At 36.2% G+C, this 18,999-nt stretch overlaps 3 protein-coding genes and 1 long non-coding RNA gene across 18 annotated transcripts; 2 read left to right on the top strand and 2 right to left on the bottom strand.

The window, feature by feature from the left end:
• The first annotated feature begins 1,151 nt into the window (after positions 1-1,151).
• Positions 1,152-2,977, top strand: LOC110924459. The gene is made up of 3 exons (XM_022168462.1): positions 1,152-1,755; positions 2,197-2,464; positions 2,530-2,977. Exons 1-3 carry the CDS (start codon positions 1,152-1,154, stop codon positions 2,975-2,977), a joined length of 1,320 nt encoding a protein of 439 aa, XP_022024154.1.
• A 1,056-nt stretch (positions 2,978-4,033) lies between these two features.
• Positions 4,034-6,499, bottom strand: LOC110924458 (valine N-monooxygenase 1). The gene is made up of 2 exons (XM_022168461.2): positions 5,374-6,499; positions 4,034-5,288 (listed from the first exon to the last, which is right to left on the bottom strand). Exons 1-2 carry the CDS (start codon positions 6,130-6,132, stop codon positions 4,635-4,637), a joined length of 1,413 nt encoding a protein of 470 aa, XP_022024153.2. The 5' UTR covers positions 6,133-6,499; the 3' UTR covers positions 4,034-4,634.
• Positions 6,500-7,359: 860 nt separating this feature from the next.
• LOC110926250 lies at positions 7,360-11,927 on the top strand. 15 transcript variants are annotated; one of them, XR_004885855.1, is made up of 11 exons: positions 7,361-7,751; positions 7,883-8,036; positions 8,239-8,298; positions 8,444-8,508; positions 8,601-8,723; positions 8,956-9,183; positions 9,443-9,505; positions 9,582-9,834; positions 9,905-10,845; positions 10,927-11,334; positions 11,721-11,927. It is a non-coding gene; the product is annotated as an uncharacterized LOC110926250 (long non-coding RNA). The 15 variants fall into 15 exon arrangements; XR_004885859.1 differs by having other exon boundaries at positions 7,361-7,560; positions 7,665-7,751; positions 7,987-8,036; positions 10,918-11,921; XR_004885858.1 differs by having other exon boundaries at positions 9,582-9,653; positions 9,722-9,834; positions 10,918-11,921.
• A 937-nt stretch (positions 11,928-12,864) lies between these two features.
• LOC110921548 (metal transporter Nramp1-like) lies at positions 12,865-14,656 on the bottom strand. The gene is made up of 5 exons (XM_022165885.2): positions 14,256-14,656; positions 13,656-13,696; positions 13,390-13,563; positions 13,197-13,301; positions 12,865-13,098 (listed from the first exon to the last, which is right to left on the bottom strand). Exons 1-5 carry the CDS (start codon positions 14,263-14,265, stop codon positions 12,910-12,912), a joined length of 519 nt encoding a protein of 172 aa, XP_022021577.1. The 5' UTR covers positions 14,266-14,656; the 3' UTR covers positions 12,865-12,909.
• Between the last annotated feature and the right edge of the window lie 4,343 nt (positions 14,657-18,999).

Raw genomic sequence — 18,999 nt, 5'->3', positions numbered from 1 at the left:
GTATCTTGTATATACAGAAACTAGCGAGATTTTAGGGATTTTGATTATATTTATTAATAAATGCAATTTACAAAAGACGCAAATACCCTTCTGTCAATTATTTTAAAGGGAAGTTACAACATTATAATTACAATCTTGCCATTTTTTTAAAATCTCTAGATGATGTAATCCAATGGCCCAGACTAGTTCACACAATTCTCTCTCAACCTAGCGTTCACTCTAGAACCCTACCCTATATATATATATATATATATATATATATATATATATATATATATATATATCGAAAATGGTGTTAATATTTAACGTAGACTATCTTTATGGTATCATCAATAATATCATATACCGGTATCATAAAATGATGACCAAATAACATCACTACTTGTACCAGTATTATTCAAATCTCTGTCGGTATTCGTTTTATGGATTTGATTTTTATCATTTATTATCATAATCAGTGTCTGTATATATTCTTATGTTTTTGGATCAGCGTGAAGCACGTGGTCAAAATTAATTGGAAATATCACGCCTTTATCTTTTGTCGGTATTCATTTATTTGGTTTCTTGGTTCCTTTACGAGTCAATTGAGTCGCCGCAACCCACGTCCATAACCCACTAGTTTAAATTATTGTGAAGATCTTGTAACCAGATGCAATTAATAAGTTGGACTTTGGCGTGTGGGTGTAACCAGATGCAATTAATAAGCTGGACCCTTTAAATTATTGTGAAGATCATGTAATCAGATGCAATTAATAAGCTAGACCCTTTAAATTATTGTGAAGATCATGTAATCAGTTCTTTATACACGGTTCTATCCATCATTCGTGCAGTGCTTCGTTCATAGCCCTTATACCAAAGGTAGCAGACCCTATCACTTTCTCAGATTTTAGACAAATATCTCTAGTGGGTGTGGTAAATAAGATAATTTCGAAAGTATTAGCTAATATAATTAAAGGTGTCATTAAGAGCATTGTCTCGAATGTTCAATTGGCCTTTATGTCAGAAAGGAACATAATCGATGGTCCTCTAGTTATAAATGAAGTGATGGGTTGGGCAAAAAAGTCGGGGAAGAATCTATTTGTTTTCAAAGCAGATATAGAAAAAGCCTATGATACTTTGAATTGGAAATTTTTATCTACGTCTTAGCACATATGGGATTTCCTCCAAAGTGGAGGAATTGGGTTATGGGTATACTATTCGCAGGTAGAGGATCAGTATTGGTAAACGGCTCACCAACGGGGGAATTTCAGTATAAAAGAGGGCTTAGACACGGCGACCCCTTATCTCCTTTCCTCTTTATTATTGCTATGGAAGCGTTACATGTCATGATGGAGAATGCAAAAGAAAATAATATTTTTCATGGTATAAAATTACCAAGGAATGGCCCTTATTTGACCCGCATGTTGTACGCAGACGACTCTATATTCATTGGTGAGTGGGAGAATGATAATGTGAGAAATCTCAAAAGAATTCTCCGCATTTTCTACTTAATCTCAGGCTTAAAGTTAAATTCGAGAAAGAGTCACTTATACGGGGTAGGAACCAGTCAGGAGGACGTAAAGAATATGGCATCATTTTTCAACTGTAAGGAAGGTAAATTCCCATTTGTATATCTCGGGTTAAAAGTTGGAGCAAATATGAACAGAATCGTTAACTGGAAGGAAATAATTGATTTGTTTAACAAAAGACTTTCTAATTGGAAGGCTAAGAATCTATCTTTCGCCGGTAGAGTTATTCTTGTGAAGTCAGTTTTGGGTAGTTTACCTAACTACTATCTGTCTCTCTATAAATGTCCGAATGGGGTCCTAAGGGTACTAGAAGGGATACGTAGAAAATTCCTTTGGGGAGGTTGTAATATGATTAAAAAGATTAGGTGGGTTAAATGGGAAAAAAGTGGTGGCTTCGAAAGATTTTGGGGGTCTTGGTATTGGAAACTTAAAGGATACGAACTTAGCTCTCCTAGCTAAGTGGTGGTGCAGGATAAAAATGGAAGCAGACAGTCTCTGGGCAAGGGTAATAGGATCTTTACATGAAAACCAAAGGAAAGTGGAATATATACCGTTTAAAAAAAATCCTTAACGGGTGTATGAAGAAACATTGGGGAGATTGTTAAAGATTTCATGAAAAATAACATCAACATAAAGAATAGCTTCAAAAGTAAAGTGGGTTTGGGTGATAAAACTTTATTTTGGGTAGATACGTGGATTGGCAATGATCCGTTGATGGTACAATATCCAAATCTCTATGTACTAGCAGCAAAGAAGAAAGCAAAGATTAAGGAACTCTACAAAAGTATGAATGGGGGTATATTTTGGGATTGGGCATGGACCAGGGCTCCGAACACTGATGTGGAGAAACAAGAGATGGATTCTCTAAAGGTACAATTACAACAACAAAAAATGTCTCTTGTTGGGGACTTTGGGTTTGGAGGAATCATGAACATCAAGAATTTGGTGTCAAAAATGTGAAACTTAAATTAGGCTGAAACCTGGATTTGAACTCATCTCCGAGTACGTTTTGCTGGAACAGTTGGGCGACTGGTAAGAGTACAACTTTTGTATGGCGAGCAATAGATAACAAGATTCCGTCAGCCGTGGCATTGAGAGACAGAGGCATAAACCTGCAGGAAGTTACCTGCAAAATATGTGGAGCTGGTGACGAATCTGCAGAACATATTCTGCTGCGTTGCAACTTGGCGGCAAGAGTATGGGAGGCTGTGAAAGACTGGACTAAAACTCAGTCGGTTAACATAAATGGCAGCATAGGGGAACTATTACAATCGATACTCGAAGGCCAAAGGAGTCGACATAGGAGAAAAATGTTACATGCAATAGCAATACAGTCGATGTGGATTCTATGGAAAAATAGAAACGAAAAAGTTTTCACAGGCAAACTGAGATCGGCCCAGATGATTATCGGGGATATAAAGGACACGTCATTCCAACTTCCAAGGTGTGAAATTACGATGAAAATATAGCTATATCACAAAGCAAGAATTAATGGTGGGAGTTCAATTTTATCTTGTAGAGAAAGACTTGTTTTCTTCCCTTTTATTTCTTTTTTGTTCTGTTTTGTTCCTTTTTGTTTTGTAATTTGGTCAGCTGTTGGCTGAACCGTTTGTGTATTGGTTTTTATGAATGAAAGTTCCGTTGACCATTCAAAAAAATGTAACCAGATGCAATTAATAAACGATTGTTGTGAAGATCTTGTAACCAGATGCAATTAATAATCAGAGTATTTATGAATGTAGATAACAAAGAACATAAGTACTTTTGATGTATAAAGACACTAGAATTTGCTATTTACATTGGGATACGCGAAACAAAAAACTGTTCGAAGGGAAGACCACCAGTGTTCAGCACACCGTCGACTTGATCAAGGAGGATACCTTCACCTAGGTGTCCCATCGGTCGAAGATCCCAGCCCCGACTTGGGATAACTGGCTGAATTTCAATGTGATAGGCATGTTGTAGTTTTTGTTTCCTGCTGATTGTTTTTTCCCTGTTTTGTGTTTCTTTCGCTTTTTCTGTGTTCTTCCCGCAGCGTCTTGTTGATTTCTATATATATATATATATATAAGTTTTTGCGGTTCAAAAAAAAAAAGAAAAGAAAAACATTGTGTTCTTCAACAAGAGCGGCACAACCATTATGGAAGTTCTGGGTGAATTAATAAGCTGGACCCTTTTTGGTGTTCAGATGACTATAATTAGATTAATTTTGATGGTATTAATATATTGGGTTTTAAATTAAACTGGGAGTTTTATAGACCTAATTAAATCATATGTTTTATTTGAAAGTAAGAAAATGATGTGTATTCATCTGAACCAGATTTAGACAAGCTTTGAGAATGAGTAGGAGGCCGTACAAGTGATTTCAAAACCAAAAGAAAGTAAAAAAAATCCAGCCCGTTATAACTCAAATGGTATCATGTAATCTTATATTAGATATTATAATCACAAAGTAGACACCACAAATTATTAATTATGTCATATTATCACCTTCTATACCAAAATTTATTTTGTTCAAACATTTATTTCTAAAAAGGAAACCATTCTATTCCTAAATAGTCCGTTTGGTACACAGTGGGAATTGAACCCTTGCCAGTTGAGAGAGCTACACCTTATCATACAATTTGATACCATTATGCTACAATCAATTTGGTATTTTCTTCAAAATTTAGCCCCTTCGTAGTGGGGCGGTATATACCGCCGGAACCCTCCATGGCGCCCCATAGCGCCCGGCTACACCGTTACAGCCGGCGCTATGGGGTATTTTCTTGCCTCCCCACGATGTATAGAACGACGTGACCCTTCCTTCCCCACAGTGGAGAAGCTTGAAATTTTTTTACGGGGGGGTCGAAAACGTATATACCCAAAAATTTCTATAGAACCGGGGGGTCGAAAAAATATATACCCAAATATTTCTATACGAAAACTACATATATAACACTACTGGCCGAAAAGTTCGGGGGGTCGGACGCCCCTCCCGGCCCCTTTAAAGCATCGCCCCTGCTTCCCCACTCACATACATATATATAAAGCCCCATACATATATAACCCCACTACACACTCAGATTATATAAAACCCCATAACCCCCTTTCTTACACAATTGACACTTGTCACGTAACTCCCTACTACAGGGCTCTACCACTACACATCGCATTAGGGTAAAGATATCGAGGGAGTCGTGGCTTAGCAATGACTACAAGTGGCTTAGCCAAGTGAAGATCATCATAATTTTCAACAAGCTTAATCCCCATCTCATCACATGGCAGCTCCCATGAGAACCCGTGAATCATTCTAGCTAACAACGTTGTAGTAATGGTCGAACCCAAAATCACTCCTGGACAACCCCGTTTCCCGGTGCTAAACGAAAGCATCCTCAGTTCATTATCAGTAAGAACCACTTGTTTTCCGTTCTCTCCTAGATGTCGATCTGGGTCAAACCGCATCGGATCCTTCCACAGATTAGGGTTCCTCCCCAACCCGAGTCTACTAAGCAACACGTGACTACCCTTGGGTATGAAGTAACCCGCGACAACAGTGTCCTTTACTGAATAGTGGGGAGCATTGAAGGGTGCAAAAGGATGCAGCCTGAAGGACTCCTTGATGCATGCTTTTATGTAATTGAGTTGGGGCAAGTCTGACTCTTCGACAAGGCGGTTGCAACCAACCACCTTGTCCAACTCCTCAACAGCTTTTTTCAGTATAGTAGGTTCACTCATCATCTCTCCCATCACCCATTCTACTGCATTAGATGGATTATCGATTGTGGCAATCATTAGTTCCTAAAACAAATCAAGATAATCATTCTATCAAAATGAGTAAACTCATATATTAAAATTGAAATAACATATTGGAAGTAGTTCTAACAAGAATTTGGGCTTGAATATCCTGTGGTGTAAGCTTTGGTTGATCATGTTTGATTAGAATATCAAGTATATCCACTTCTTGCTTGCGATCCCCATTGTTCCACATTTGAATTCGTTCATCGATCAATGGATCATGGTACTTTCGGACAATTTCAATGGCAGTCCTTATAATTTTTTCATGGCCATCAAAATCAGTCTTCCCTCTCAACCACGGAAAATAATCAGAGATGCAAAATGCACTAAAATACTTTAGGATGATGAAAAGAGCCGAGACATGTTCAGTTTCTTCATCACCCGAGTTTCCTTCCCCAAAGAGTCTTGTTCCAAAAATCATATTCCTTATCAGGTTTCCACAAAACTGTTGGCTTGCTAATCGAATGTTTATCAATCCGCCTTCACTTATCTGACTGGTTATGTAAGAAAGTAAGTGGTTAGCTTCTGCATCTCGTTTGGGTTGGAGCCATTTGTGTACTGACAACGAGAGGATGTTTCGGTTCAACATTCTTCTCATCATTCGCCATTGGTTTCCCAAGGGGGCCATGATGGTTGATCGGTAGCCATTACTTATTAAATAACCTGATAAAGTTTTAGGCCTCGAAGCGAATATTTCATCTTGAGTTTTTAGAAACTCGCACGCTAGGAATGGCGAAGAGACTACGATGACATGGGTTGAGTGGCCTAGCCGAATGCAAATGATTGGGGACTTGTAATCGTCCATGAGCTTGTGGATCCAACGGAAGGTTGGCCGGTTTTGAAGCATTTGGATGATGCAGCCAAAGAAGGGAAGAGGAGTTGGACCAGGTGGCAGTTGGTGTGGTTTTTTTGAATCGTTTTTTTTTAATGACTTTGAAGAACAAGAGGAATATGATGATGCCAATACCAATAGAAGATTGAAAAGTGTTTGTTGCGGAAATTTGAAACATGTTGATGGAAATTTTTGGCACTGACTTGAGGCTACAAATGAATTTCATGGTATGGCAAAAAAAACATTTGATGCAAATGATGCAAATTGCTAATCACACCTAGAACTGTACTTGCTTTATACTACATTTACACTGGTTTCTAATAATATTGATAATAATAAAATAATATATAAACACACTAAAAGGTGAAACACACGTTTCCTATGATTAAAATTCACGGTGCCGATAAGGCTAAATTTAGATAGATGCTTTTGTGGTGTAGAACATTTAGGGAAAGTCTAGAATGTTGGCCAGATATTCAAATGAGGTTTGAATTAAAAATGGGACTACACAATTTAAAAATCGCAAGTTTTTGTGGGACTATGGGGGACCAACAAAATGGAGTGTCATAGATTTTTTTGGGATTATTACCATTACCATGTAGAAGATGAACAAACTTTAACATGGAGGAAACACTACCAGAAAATATGTTTTTTGCGATTGCATTTTGTTACTGTTTTGTCACAAAAAACACGGTAACAAACTGTTTTGCTACCGCTTTACTACTTTTTTGTCACCTTTTTGCTACCTTTTTACTGTATCATTTATGAAATTTCAAATCATAATCAGACATCAAATAACCCAAATTAAAATATCCAAATTTAAACATTCAAACTTAAAGTGTTCATTGCTATTTTCGTACTACAGTCGTTAACATTCAAACTAAAAGTATCAACGAAAACTCTCTTTGAGAAACAAAGTCATGTGCTTCATAATATGTTTTTCCTAAAAGACGGCAATTAAAATCTTCACAAAGCTGTTTTAGCTTCTACCAGACCCGAATTCCCCTCTGATAAATATATATGCCTATTATATATAATAAATGAAAGTTATTTGGGCCACGTGTCATTAGATTAGGGCATCACTTTTGCCTTTTCCCGCCTAACAGTACCATCCCCTTCTTATTTCCCTTTACAAAAGGGCAAACCACTGATTTCATAAAAAAAGTGGCCCACATTCACTTTTTCAAATGTCAGCCCACACATACAAAAGGGGAAACCACTGATATTCATCTAAACCACGGCCCATATTCAAAATCTTGGCTCCAGATTCAAAATTCAAACCGTATACATATATAACCTACATTATTCTGGCTCCCCTTTCAAAATTCAATCCCTCTCTCAAATCCAGAGCACCTCCACATCCAATCTTCAAATCCAGAGCACCTCCAAATCCAATCTTCAAACCGTATCTATTTTATTTAGAATACTCTGCTCCATTCAAAGGTTAGGTGATCTAGATTTTTGTTTGGTTCTTCTTCATTCAATGTAATCTTCTCTAAACCTCATCGATCAAGAAAATCCACAAACCCTAATTTCTGTCGCCGCAGATCCATGAAGTAGCAATTAGGGCAAACTTCAAGAGAGATCGAGCATGTAAAGTGTGCCAGACGCCACCATATTCTCCTTCCACTAAGGTACGAATCGATAGGGTTTTAATCGATTGGTCGATCCTTTGTATTATTCCATTTATCAAGGTTAGATTTCTAGCATTTTGTTCTTTTTGCGATTGGTTTTTCTAGTTACAGTGTTATTATTTTGTGATTAGGTTATATTCCTCTTTGCCTTTCTCTGAAATCTGAACACCGCCCACTGCCTTTCCCTTCTCTGAACTACATCGATTTTGGCGGTGTGTTATTATTTTGTGATTAGGTTATATGGCGGTGTGTAACCATCTTTGTCTTCGTTCCAAAGATAATCAGGTATGAATGCCTTACTTGTGTTGGTCTTAGGCAATTTATTAATTGATTTTGGCTGTTTGGGTTCTGAAAGTGTATCCAAGAAGAAAGCCAGCCAGCCACTCTCTTAATATGATCATCCATCTGATTCCATATGTGCTTTTAATTTCCCCAGCCCCCCTTTCTTATTTATTTATTTTTGGTCACTCTGGGTTAACTATTGCAGATCATAAAGATGGTTACACACCGCCATATGTGAGGGTCCGATGTCAACAGAGCGACTAAGGTATTTGTATATTCTTTGGCTGCAACATATCATATAGAGTATTTAAATAGGACATTGCATTTTATTGATTGGCTGCAACATATCATATAGAGTACTTAGGGTTTGAAATCATGCTACTTTGTAATCATTTTTTTTGTTTATGTAGATGAAGCTGAATTGGAGATTATGTTATGTGGAAGCATGGAGTTCAACTCTCCACGTTCTCTCACTGTAAGTTGTTTTTGTTGATTCTTTGATTAACTTATGTACAGATAATAGGATATTTATGATAAAGTTGATTGTTTTTTTTTTGTCTTTAATAGAGTTTATGGATATTGTTGGTGCTTCTTCCCTGTCAATAATTTCATCTTTATTAACTATTGCAAATCATAAAGATGGTTACACACCGCCATATGTGAGGGTCCAATGTCAACAGAGCGACTAAGGTATTTGTATATTGTTTGGCTGCAACATATCATATAGAGTACTTAAATAGGACATTGCATTTTATTGTTTGGCTGCAACATATAGTTAACTGGTATTGTTAGCCGAGTTTATTATCTATTATAGTTATTAGTATTTGTTTTATTAGTTATTTGACATTTTATCATACTTTTATTTAATTTTTCGTTATTTAAGACGAAGAAAATATTATTCACCAATATCGTTTTCTTTCAGGTACTGTGGGAGAGAAAGGTCTATGATGCTGTTGAACTGTATTTTCCGCGTAGGAGGATGTTCGATGCTTTTAACTAACGATAGGGCTCGTAAGAATCAAGCAATTTTGAAGCTGAATTGTTTGGTTCGAACCCAATTCGATGCGAATGATGTTGTACAACTGTTGTATGCAAGTCAAAGATGACAATGGATATGCTGGTTTTCGTCTAACCAAACTGCTCACGAAAGGTGCAGCTCGATTTTATTATATTGAAGAATTTTCATGTTCTTCTACCAATCGAATGACTCATTCGATTAGGTTACAAGTCCAATAATCTGTCTAACTTAACTTCTAACACACACACGGCTACAAACACTTTATGCACTAACAATTTTCAACCACTTTTTATTTATACCCGTTCGAGTTCTTATGAACAAATACAACGTAATTATCCGGTTTTCATGTAAATGGGCTTAAAGCACATGTTTTCATTTATACCCGAAGCAGAAGCAGAAGCAGAAGCCGAAGCCGGAGCCGGAGTAGAAGCAGAAGCTTGCGACGCAGCAGGAGGTATGAGCTATGAAAAATAATATATTATTATTTGCTTATTCTGTAATTCAATTAATTTTGGAGTTTATTTTTGCAGCAAATCCTTGGAACGTTCTGTGTCGAAATCGCCAGCTAAATCTAAGTCACCATCTTCTGTGAAGCCGGAAAGGTGTTGTAGCATATGTGTAACTATATGCAAACTTCTGATTCAAATACCTATGTTCCAACTTCATATAGGAAATATAGACACCGCCAATCTTGTAAAGGAAAGAAGTCAGCAGCGGTTTCCAGTCCCTGGAGAGCCCGTATGTTTTGTCTGTGGCAAATACGGGGAATATATATGTGATGAGGTAGATTATGTTATTTCTGGTCACTAATAGCTTTTTATTTAATTTTTTATTCATCTTGATTGTTTTGCAGACCGATGATGATATCAAAGGTGGGATTTCAGTACTATGAACGACAAAGTGCTTGAAGATTTCTACCAACACTGTTTTAACCCAAAATAGTGGATTGGTATAATTTTTCTTTTGTTTAATAGGGTAGCATCTCAAAGGAAACCACTGTTTTACCCCAAAAGTGGTTTCAAAACACTGTTGGGTTAAAACAGTGCGTTAAACCACTGTTGGGTTAAAACAGTGCGTTAAACTACTGTTGGGTTAAAATAGTGGTTGAAACCACTGTTGGGTTAAAATAGTGGGTTAAACCACTGTTGGGTTAAAACAGTGAGTTAAACCACTATTGGGTTAAAACAGTGAGTTAAACCACTGTTGGGTTAAAACAGTGGTTTCAACCACTGTTGGGTTAAAATAGTGAGTTTAACCACTGTTGGGTTAAAACAATGAGTTTAACCACTGTTGAGTTACAACAGTGGTTGAAACTACTGTTGGGTTCGAAGAGTTATCCGCAGGTAATGGGACTGTTAAAAGTATTCCTCAAAAGAATACATAATCAAAAGGCTAAATCTAACTCAGGCGGAAAGCTTCCAAAAAGTGTTTTGCTTGTAGGTCCACCTGGGACAGGGAAGACAATGTTAGGCAGGAGAAGCAGGTGTGCCATTTTCTCTTGTAGTGGTAGTGAGTTTGAAGAAATGTTTATTGGTGTTAGGACTTGCAAGGTTAGAGATCTTTAAATCAGTTGGAGGAAGCCGTAACCCGAAGGACCAACAATACATGAAGATGCGTTTAAATCAGTTGCTTTAGGCATTAGAGGGTTTTAAACAAAATGAAGGCATTATTGTTATTGCTGCAACCAAGTTTCCGAAGTCAATGGATACGACACTAATTAGACCTGGTCGGTTTGACCATCGTGTGTTGTTCCCAAATCCAGATGTTAAAGGCATGAGGCAAATCATGTTAAAGGTTTTATTATTTATTATGCCTTTTTTTACATGGTCATATAGTTCTGATAAAATCGTTCTTAAATTCTAACAGATCTTACAGGCTGATCGAGGCCTCTGTTGGAGATTAGCAATTGTTGCACTTCCAGCTATGTTTTTGCTGATTATTCCAGGGGTAATATATGGAAATATTTTAGCGAAAAAAGAAGAGAAAATACAAGAAGCTTATACAGTTTCCGGTGGGATAGCAGAACAGGCGTTTTCTTTGATTAAAACAGTTCATTACTACGTTGGAGAGAAAAAAATGGTGAGTCGGTTTTCAGATGCGTTAATACCAACTTTAGCTCTAGGTATTAAACAAGGTTTGTTAAAAGGAATGGTTCTTGGTAGCATCGGAATTTTGTTTTCTATTTTCGCTTTTATGAGCTGGTATGGGAGCATCTTGGTCATCAAAAAAGGAATCAAAGGGAGTAGTTTATACCCAGACTATTATGACACTAATACCGTGAAGGTAAACTACTGCACTTTAGTTTATGCTGCCTTTATGTTACTGGTTATATGGGTTTGAGTTTGGATAAGTTGACCTGCTGACTTGTGGATATGGTTTTAGAGTTATGTAGTTTGTAGAGTTTATGCATTTATTTTAGTTTAATGGGAATTGCCATAAGAGATTACATGAAAATTTTTCACCTTTTTCGAGGTTAGCAGAGTCAGCCATCATACGTCCGTAGGAGTCGTCGTAAGTTAGGATCAAACTCCCCATTTTAGTTTGTAGTTTCACTAGAATTTTGATTTGAAGATTTCTAATCTCTTTTGGAACTTGAGTGCTCACTTTTGAAGATTTCTAATCTCTTTTGGAACATGGGTTTCCCTAAACTGTTTCCTTCATTATTACAGGTGAATGACGCGCAACTTAGCACCATAAAGACCCTTTGATAGTGAGTTTGCTTCTTCTAGCATAGCTATATGATTTTGATTCTATGTTAATTTCATTTCATTATGAGTAGCGTCTTAAACCGAAATATATATGTACATTTGAGGCTTAAAACATGAGTGTTTGATACAGTCTCTTATATTGTTATGTTAGTGTCTTTCTAATTGTGAGTTAAGTATGTTGATGGTGCTATACAATGAACAGAGATAAATTGGTTTAAAAGTTCTTTTTAGAGCATATGGGATTTATATATTTGTTTTTCTTATGCTTACATGTTGTATGAAAGAAAGAAAGAAATGTTAAACATTGAGATACATGTACCAATTGTGAAATCATGCAATATTCAGTAAATATTTTGTTGATTATACAGTATTCATGGTTCATTTTGACCATCATGATACACTTGCACAAAGAGCCCTAGAACTGAATTTGCTGCTATCTGAAGAAAAAATTCCATATAATCTTTTATTGATTATACAATATTCATCCAAGGTGTGTCTGTTATTAGGTCTGTTATAGAAAATAGTAGAGGTTCCAATTTGACCCATTTGCTTATATACTACTAGAAAATCCAAAATTTTCTACACCGTTTTTCGTAGGAAATGCGTCACAAATCGCGATTTCTGACAAATTTTTGACAAAATGTATATGTAGGAAAACCTCACGTAGGAAACTGTTTTGTTACACATTTCCTACGCAATTTACTTCGCATTTCCGACCAAAATTTGGTGTCAAAAATTCCTACGCATTTTCTATGCATTATTAGGATTATTAATAATAATAATATAATTATTACTTTTAGTTTTGTTACGCAATTCCGTCATAATTTTCTGACGCATTTCTGACACTCTCCTTTTTGACGGATTTCCGACTCTCTCCTTTTTGACGGATTTCCGACTCTCTCCTTTCTGACGCATTTCTAACACTCATTTCCTACGCATTTCTGACGACACTAAATAAAATTTAATAAAAAAATATAGTTATTTGTTTTGTAACTTCCTATGTATCTGTGAAGGAACATTTAAAAAAGATAAAAAATATTTTTTTTGTGAGGCCCTATTTTGGTAGCTGAGCTACTGAACTTGAGGAGTGGAATGAGTGCGAATGGAAGCTCGAATGACAGTATCATCTGTGAATTATCCATATTGAAAACTAGTTTCCAAGATACATTGAGATGTGTATAAATAGCCTAAGATTGAAGTACAAACTAATGCTATGACAATTAAGTCTTCGAGCTCCAGCTGACCCACCAATTATTGACACAATTAGACTTGGTGTGATGGCAATGCACCTTGTCATTAAATTCCTGAGCCACTTCTTCATTTTTAAGTCCAAGAAACCCTGTGATACCAACAATTACACTGTTAAGTTTGATCCTTCAAATGAAATGGGTGGTTGTCTTAGGAATATTACTACAAGAGAACTCTCATCTAACCTACCTGCATAATAAATTGACCCGCATAAGTACCTGTGATTGTGGAACTCTGGCCGGAAGCTAATAGCGCTATTCCATAAAGAGTGGAGCTAGACTTCCCCAAAACATTCTGCACATGTAGTAAAAGAATGGATATAAGTGTTTTTCTCAAAGTTCCTACCATAAAAATTATACTCATTAACATATAAGACGCGTACTTTAAGAAGAAAGGAAGCTGAGTTAAGGTTCAGATCACTGCAACGATCCATCTCCTCACTTGGTAGTTTTTTGGCTGAGCAGACAGTGCGAGAAACAGAAATCATTGAGACATTGATCAAAAAGGCTACAAAGAGTGCAATACCGCTCTCTATCAGAAAGTATCTACATGCATCCTGTAATCCGAAAAACCATCATTGAAGTGATAAGAACTTCATTTACATTTTAGATCATAAGTTTTACAAACTTCTATAATGGAAGAACTTACATTGATGCCACGAACTGAATTTGGTATCTTCCGAGAAAGAACTAGAGCCAAATGAAGAAAGAGATTATGCCTATGTAAAGGGTGAAGTTCATGTTAAGATAAACCAGACCAGAATATACAGAATTCACAAATAAGTAAAATTATCTGAGTTTTTTGGCAGCAGGATCATACGGCATAACAGCCCATTCATAAGTAAACACATTGAAACTGCAACAACCTTTTTATTTGACCTCTTCTAGCTAAAACACCACACGGACCTGTTTGGCAGATAGTACCAACATAACCTTCCTAATCTCAAACAAGCAATCTAAGCAACAAAAAACAAACACCATGAAATCATCATCCCCCAAAATGCCACTTTATCCCTAAATCTCACTAGCAAATGACATATAGCAATTACTTTGTGTCTGCCTCTGTATTCAAAGCATTAAATCATGAATACATAAATTCAAAGAATTAAAATCATGAATACATACAAGCCCTAAATTCTTTCAATCCTAAAGCTAATCACCATTAAATCATCAGCCACACAAAATACCAATTCATCCTTAAATCTACACACCAAAACAACAAATCAACAACAAAAACACAAAACCTCACCAACATTCATGCCGAGTGCCAACAAAGAGAGCTAATCACCTAAATCTACACACCACTGTTAGGGTTCAGTTCCACCGGGTGTCTTGACCGGAGAACAAAGAGAGTCGTCCGAACCCTAAGCGCCGCCATGAACCACTTCGAGACACCTCATTGCAGTTACACGGGTTTCCATCACCGGTGGTTGACCGATTTCGATAGAAGAACACCATCGTCTCTTTGTCGACAGAACTGGCTACACCCTTGAACTCTCAACACTAAGATTGGGGAGTAATCGGAGGAGACGACCACCGGAAAAGGGATGTGGATAGGAATCGAGCGGAGAGAGAATACCGATTGGGGTGGGCGATGCAGACAAGGGTTTTCCATTGTGAATTTTGAGAAGAGCGGGAGATATAGAATTTTGGGGGTTATGTTTGAGATTTGGGGAGGGAACTAAAAATAAAAAAAGTAATTATTAAAAATATAAAACATATATAACAAAACTACCCAATATATAAAAGTTATTAAGTATTTTTGAAATGATGATTAAGATACATTATTAGTTTATTACTCAACGAAAAGAAATTTTAGTCATGATATAAAAGGTTTTACTAATTATTTTAGTTATTATAAATAACTAGTAAAACGAGCCTTTTATTTAAAATACTATATTCATATTCATATTGTCACTCCCTGGCTTTTGCGGAAGTGTGGTTATTTTGGTGTGTCCTCTTAATACCATAGCAACAATCATAACAATGCTATATGATAAAAAAACACGAGATGTTCATCCATTAATATAGTTTAGAAAATACCATAACATGCTTGTCTTGAAACATCAACTCCAAATTAAGTTACAAACCATGACTTGTTTAAAACGAGTTCGTAAGACTCAACAAAAGACTTTAAATAAAACGAGGTTTAGAGACATGTAACTCGTCTAGGAATAGGTTACACCTCTCAAACCCTACAACCTTCGATGACAACTTTATTCAAACGCAGCTTGAAACACACGCATACCCTTCCAGATCCATTAGTTTCCTGAAATACATGTAGTTTGAAAAATCAACAAAAGTTGAGCGAGTTCATGTGTAAGTCTGTGTGTATAAACCTTTAAAGTATGTCTGTATGTATGAAAATCCCTGGTATGTTGCAATTAAGGAAAAAGAGATCACCAATGGGTTGCAAAGCCAATGGTATGTGTGAAATGGTGCAGGAAGACTCAAACCTAGCAAATTTGTCTCCGGGAGGAAGACATAGTAACCACATGGGCCACCCTGGTCCACATGGGTGTGGGCTCGCTACACCCAAATAGATCTATCACTCATGTCCCTTGGTCCTACAATGAGGATTAATGGCCTTAAGTGTTATACCCACCTTTCACATGATCTAGTAGTAAAACCCTCCTTAAGCTAATCATACCATGTATAAAACGTTTGTAATAATCGTAACATGTATTTCACCCCCGAAGTATAAAACTGAAAACAGTTAGAAGAAAAGGGGGACATGAACTCACTGTAGTACGTCTTCTGCTTGTAACTCAAACTCTGTCAGCTACACGACCACCTACAACGTACTAACATCTATTAGACGAATGGGCCGTGCCTTGGCTTAGAGTTTAATGTTTTGAGTTGCGTTTCTTTTGTCTCCGAATATTATTCCAAGTTATAATTATTTGTTAAAATAAATTATTTTAACTTTAAATTATATTTGGTTTTGGAATAATTGATTAAACAATATTTCGTATTGATACTTCTCAAGTATTTTAATTTTCGTATTTTCTTCCCAAGGATGGGGTATTTATACATGTATTTTGTAGCTCCGAAATATTATAATTTTAAGTCCCACTTAGAAAATATATATAATTTATTTGTCAAAAATAATGTATTCCAAAATATATATATTTTTCCCAAAATAATATATTTTCACTTCTTTAATTTCCAAAATAAATTTTACCAAAAATATATGTGTAAGAGTATTTTTTGGAATATTTTGTAAGTTACGTTTTGGCGTTCGGTTTCACAATATCAAGCGCGTAACTTAAATATTTATTCCTTGTGATTTTTGGTATTACTTTGGAGTTGTAATTTCCATGGTATTGTTAAGTTATATTATTTTACCCTAAAATAATATAACTATTCCACAAATCATACAAGTATTAGCACAAGTGTTTTAGTATAAAATATATATTCTAAATATATATTTATCCATTTTATTTGTAAAAAATCAACCTCCGATACTTCGTATTTTTGTAACAAAACCTATGGCGAAGTTTATTTTGAAAAACAAAGTTAAAACATATTTGCAAACACTTGTTAGAAAATAATTTCTAAGTGTTGGAATTTTTAGAAAATTTCGCCATATTCTCCTTTGTAAATGGAGGTGTCCATGCTAATAAGTATATCATTTTCTTTTCGAAAAGTCATTCAAATCAATCAACAACCATACTCTAAACAATATTACACTTACCAAGTGCAAAACTATTCTATTTATAACCCAACATGAACTTGATGTTTTATAAAAACGCGTAGTAACTCGGTGAGGTGTTTAGTGGGTTCAGTTACCCTCCAAAGTGTGTTTACTTTTGTTAAAATCTCATTCTCTGGATTTTTAGATGTTCACAACTTGTGAACATATTTTACAAAAGTATTTATTTACAACATTTTCATGTTTCACTAGCATCCATATACTTATTTTATTTCCAAAAAATAGTGTAAGTATATGTAAGAATCATGATCTTTCAAAAACCGTCTTTTAAACTTGGTTTGTTTAGAAAAATCATTCACAAGCCTTGGGTTTACAAGTTTACTAGTTCACTAGGTTTATTACTTTGTAAGAAAAATCATTTTTACTTTCAAGTTCATGTTAGTCTAGAAGATGATTATTTCATGAAAGTACATAATCATCTCTAACTTGTTAAACCATGTTTTTAATCATGCTCTAACAAGTTCCATATGATGATCAATCATCATATTACTAGTAATCATCAAGCAAACATCATACATGCACTAAACAACATCATACTAGCGTTATTTCATCATGTTTCATCTTATTTAAGCTTATCTTTCATGATTCAAGATTCAAGTCTTTTAGTGTTCATAAGATTTCATCATAATATATCTATTATCCACCAACAATATGAAGTAAACAAGAGTGTAAAGAAGTCTTACAACTAGCTTAAAGCTAGGGAAGATCAATGGAGAAAAATGAGTGGATAAAATCTTGTGGTAGAGGTCCTTCAAGATCCGTGAACACCGAGCTTCGTTAAACACCTTGTAACACCTTGTAGTACACTTGGTTTACTTGTATGGAAATCGAAAATGGGTGGTGTGTAAGGGGGTATGTTCGGCCGAGCTTGTTGTGGGAGGAGGAGAGAAGAGTGTTGTGTTGGTGATGAAGATGTATGTTGGTCCTTATATGCAATCTTGATCTAATATCCTTTGGTTATAATGTTTCTAATAGTACTAACAAGATAAAATCATATCTAAGCTAGATTACATGGGGATTTGATGTAATCTTGTAATATCTTTGAAGGTGGGGCCACCTTGAGCCGAAAATTACATGGGGGAGGGGGGTTAAATGAAAGTTGAATGATAAGTAGGTGATTAGTGGGGGTGTTAAGTGTAAGACTTGTGTTTAATGTGTTTCATGCTTTATGTAATATGTTAGTGTGCTCGGGAACCATAACTAGCTCAGAAAAAGTGAAACAATGTTTCTGGTAATATTTTAGTGTTCCGGGTAATGTCCGGTTGTTCGGTTAGATACCGTTCTGTTAAAGTGCTATGTTATTCCGTATAGTGTCTTTTATGTAACTTTTTGTGACACTTTTAATTCCCGACTGAAGAAACACTAGATAGTTGACCGGAATCGAATTATCTAGGGGGTTTGGATCTGCATAAAAGGGGTTGTTCTCTCTCGTTTGATTCGATGTAGCTAACCTTCTTCTCCGGTAAACTCTGCGAAACAAAGCACCGTTAGCCTCGTCAAGGGGAGAAGAGGGGTTCTCTCCTTGACCCGACTCTGGCTTGAGAATAAGTATGTGTTTATGAAGAAGAAGAGGTATTGACGAAGTGTGTGTAACTTGAATTTCATACCTGAATTGTTCTTGTATTTATAGCTGAGAGTTTGGATGGGAAAAGCTGTTGATGAAATGTTAAAGGAAAATGCTAACCCCGTAAGCGGTTACATTTCCTTCCGTTTAATCTTCTCGATCCGACATGAGTGCACATGGATCGCTGTTCAGATCTATGGGTGGGGAATTACCACGTGGAATGTGATCAAGTGGAGGTTTTCCTCCAATTCCATGCCATCTTTGTGATTTCAGGGAGTCCTGAGATGAGGACACGTGTCCACACGGTTATAACCGTCTAGTGGTGCACGATTGAGTCCTTCTAGAAGATTGTTGCCATAATCCGGTGTGATTCTTTATGGTGTGGCATCAGTTGAGTAAATAATATCCAAGTCTGGATATCATTGAGCGGAGGTGCTTAATTGAGGATTTTTATCCTTTGTTTATGGAGGAAAGCGCAAGGATTTATGATTTCCTTCTGGCGCGCGGGTGTTTATCTGCTATCTGTTTCTCAAGCCTTCTTTGTAGGACAAGTGCGCGGCCGCGCAAGGTCGAATAAGGGCTGGAAGACAAAGTTGTGGTATGGTCCCAAGTATTTGTTACAAGGTTTTTGGGACCTTACCCCTTTAAGTCCCCCAGTCTAGTGTTGCTCTTATGCAAGTAAGTGGAGCACTGGACTTATGAGAGGGAGATGCT

The sequence above is a fragment of the Helianthus annuus genome, chromosome 17 (assembly GCF_002127325.2).
Source record: "Helianthus annuus cultivar XRQ/B chromosome 17, HanXRQr2.0-SUNRISE, whole genome shotgun sequence".
NCBI classification, from domain to species: domain Eukaryota; kingdom Viridiplantae; phylum Streptophyta; class Magnoliopsida; order Asterales; family Asteraceae; genus Helianthus; species Helianthus annuus.
The sequence above is the reverse complement of the archived record's forward strand: the minus strand, read 5'-3'. Positions and strand labels throughout refer to the sequence as shown.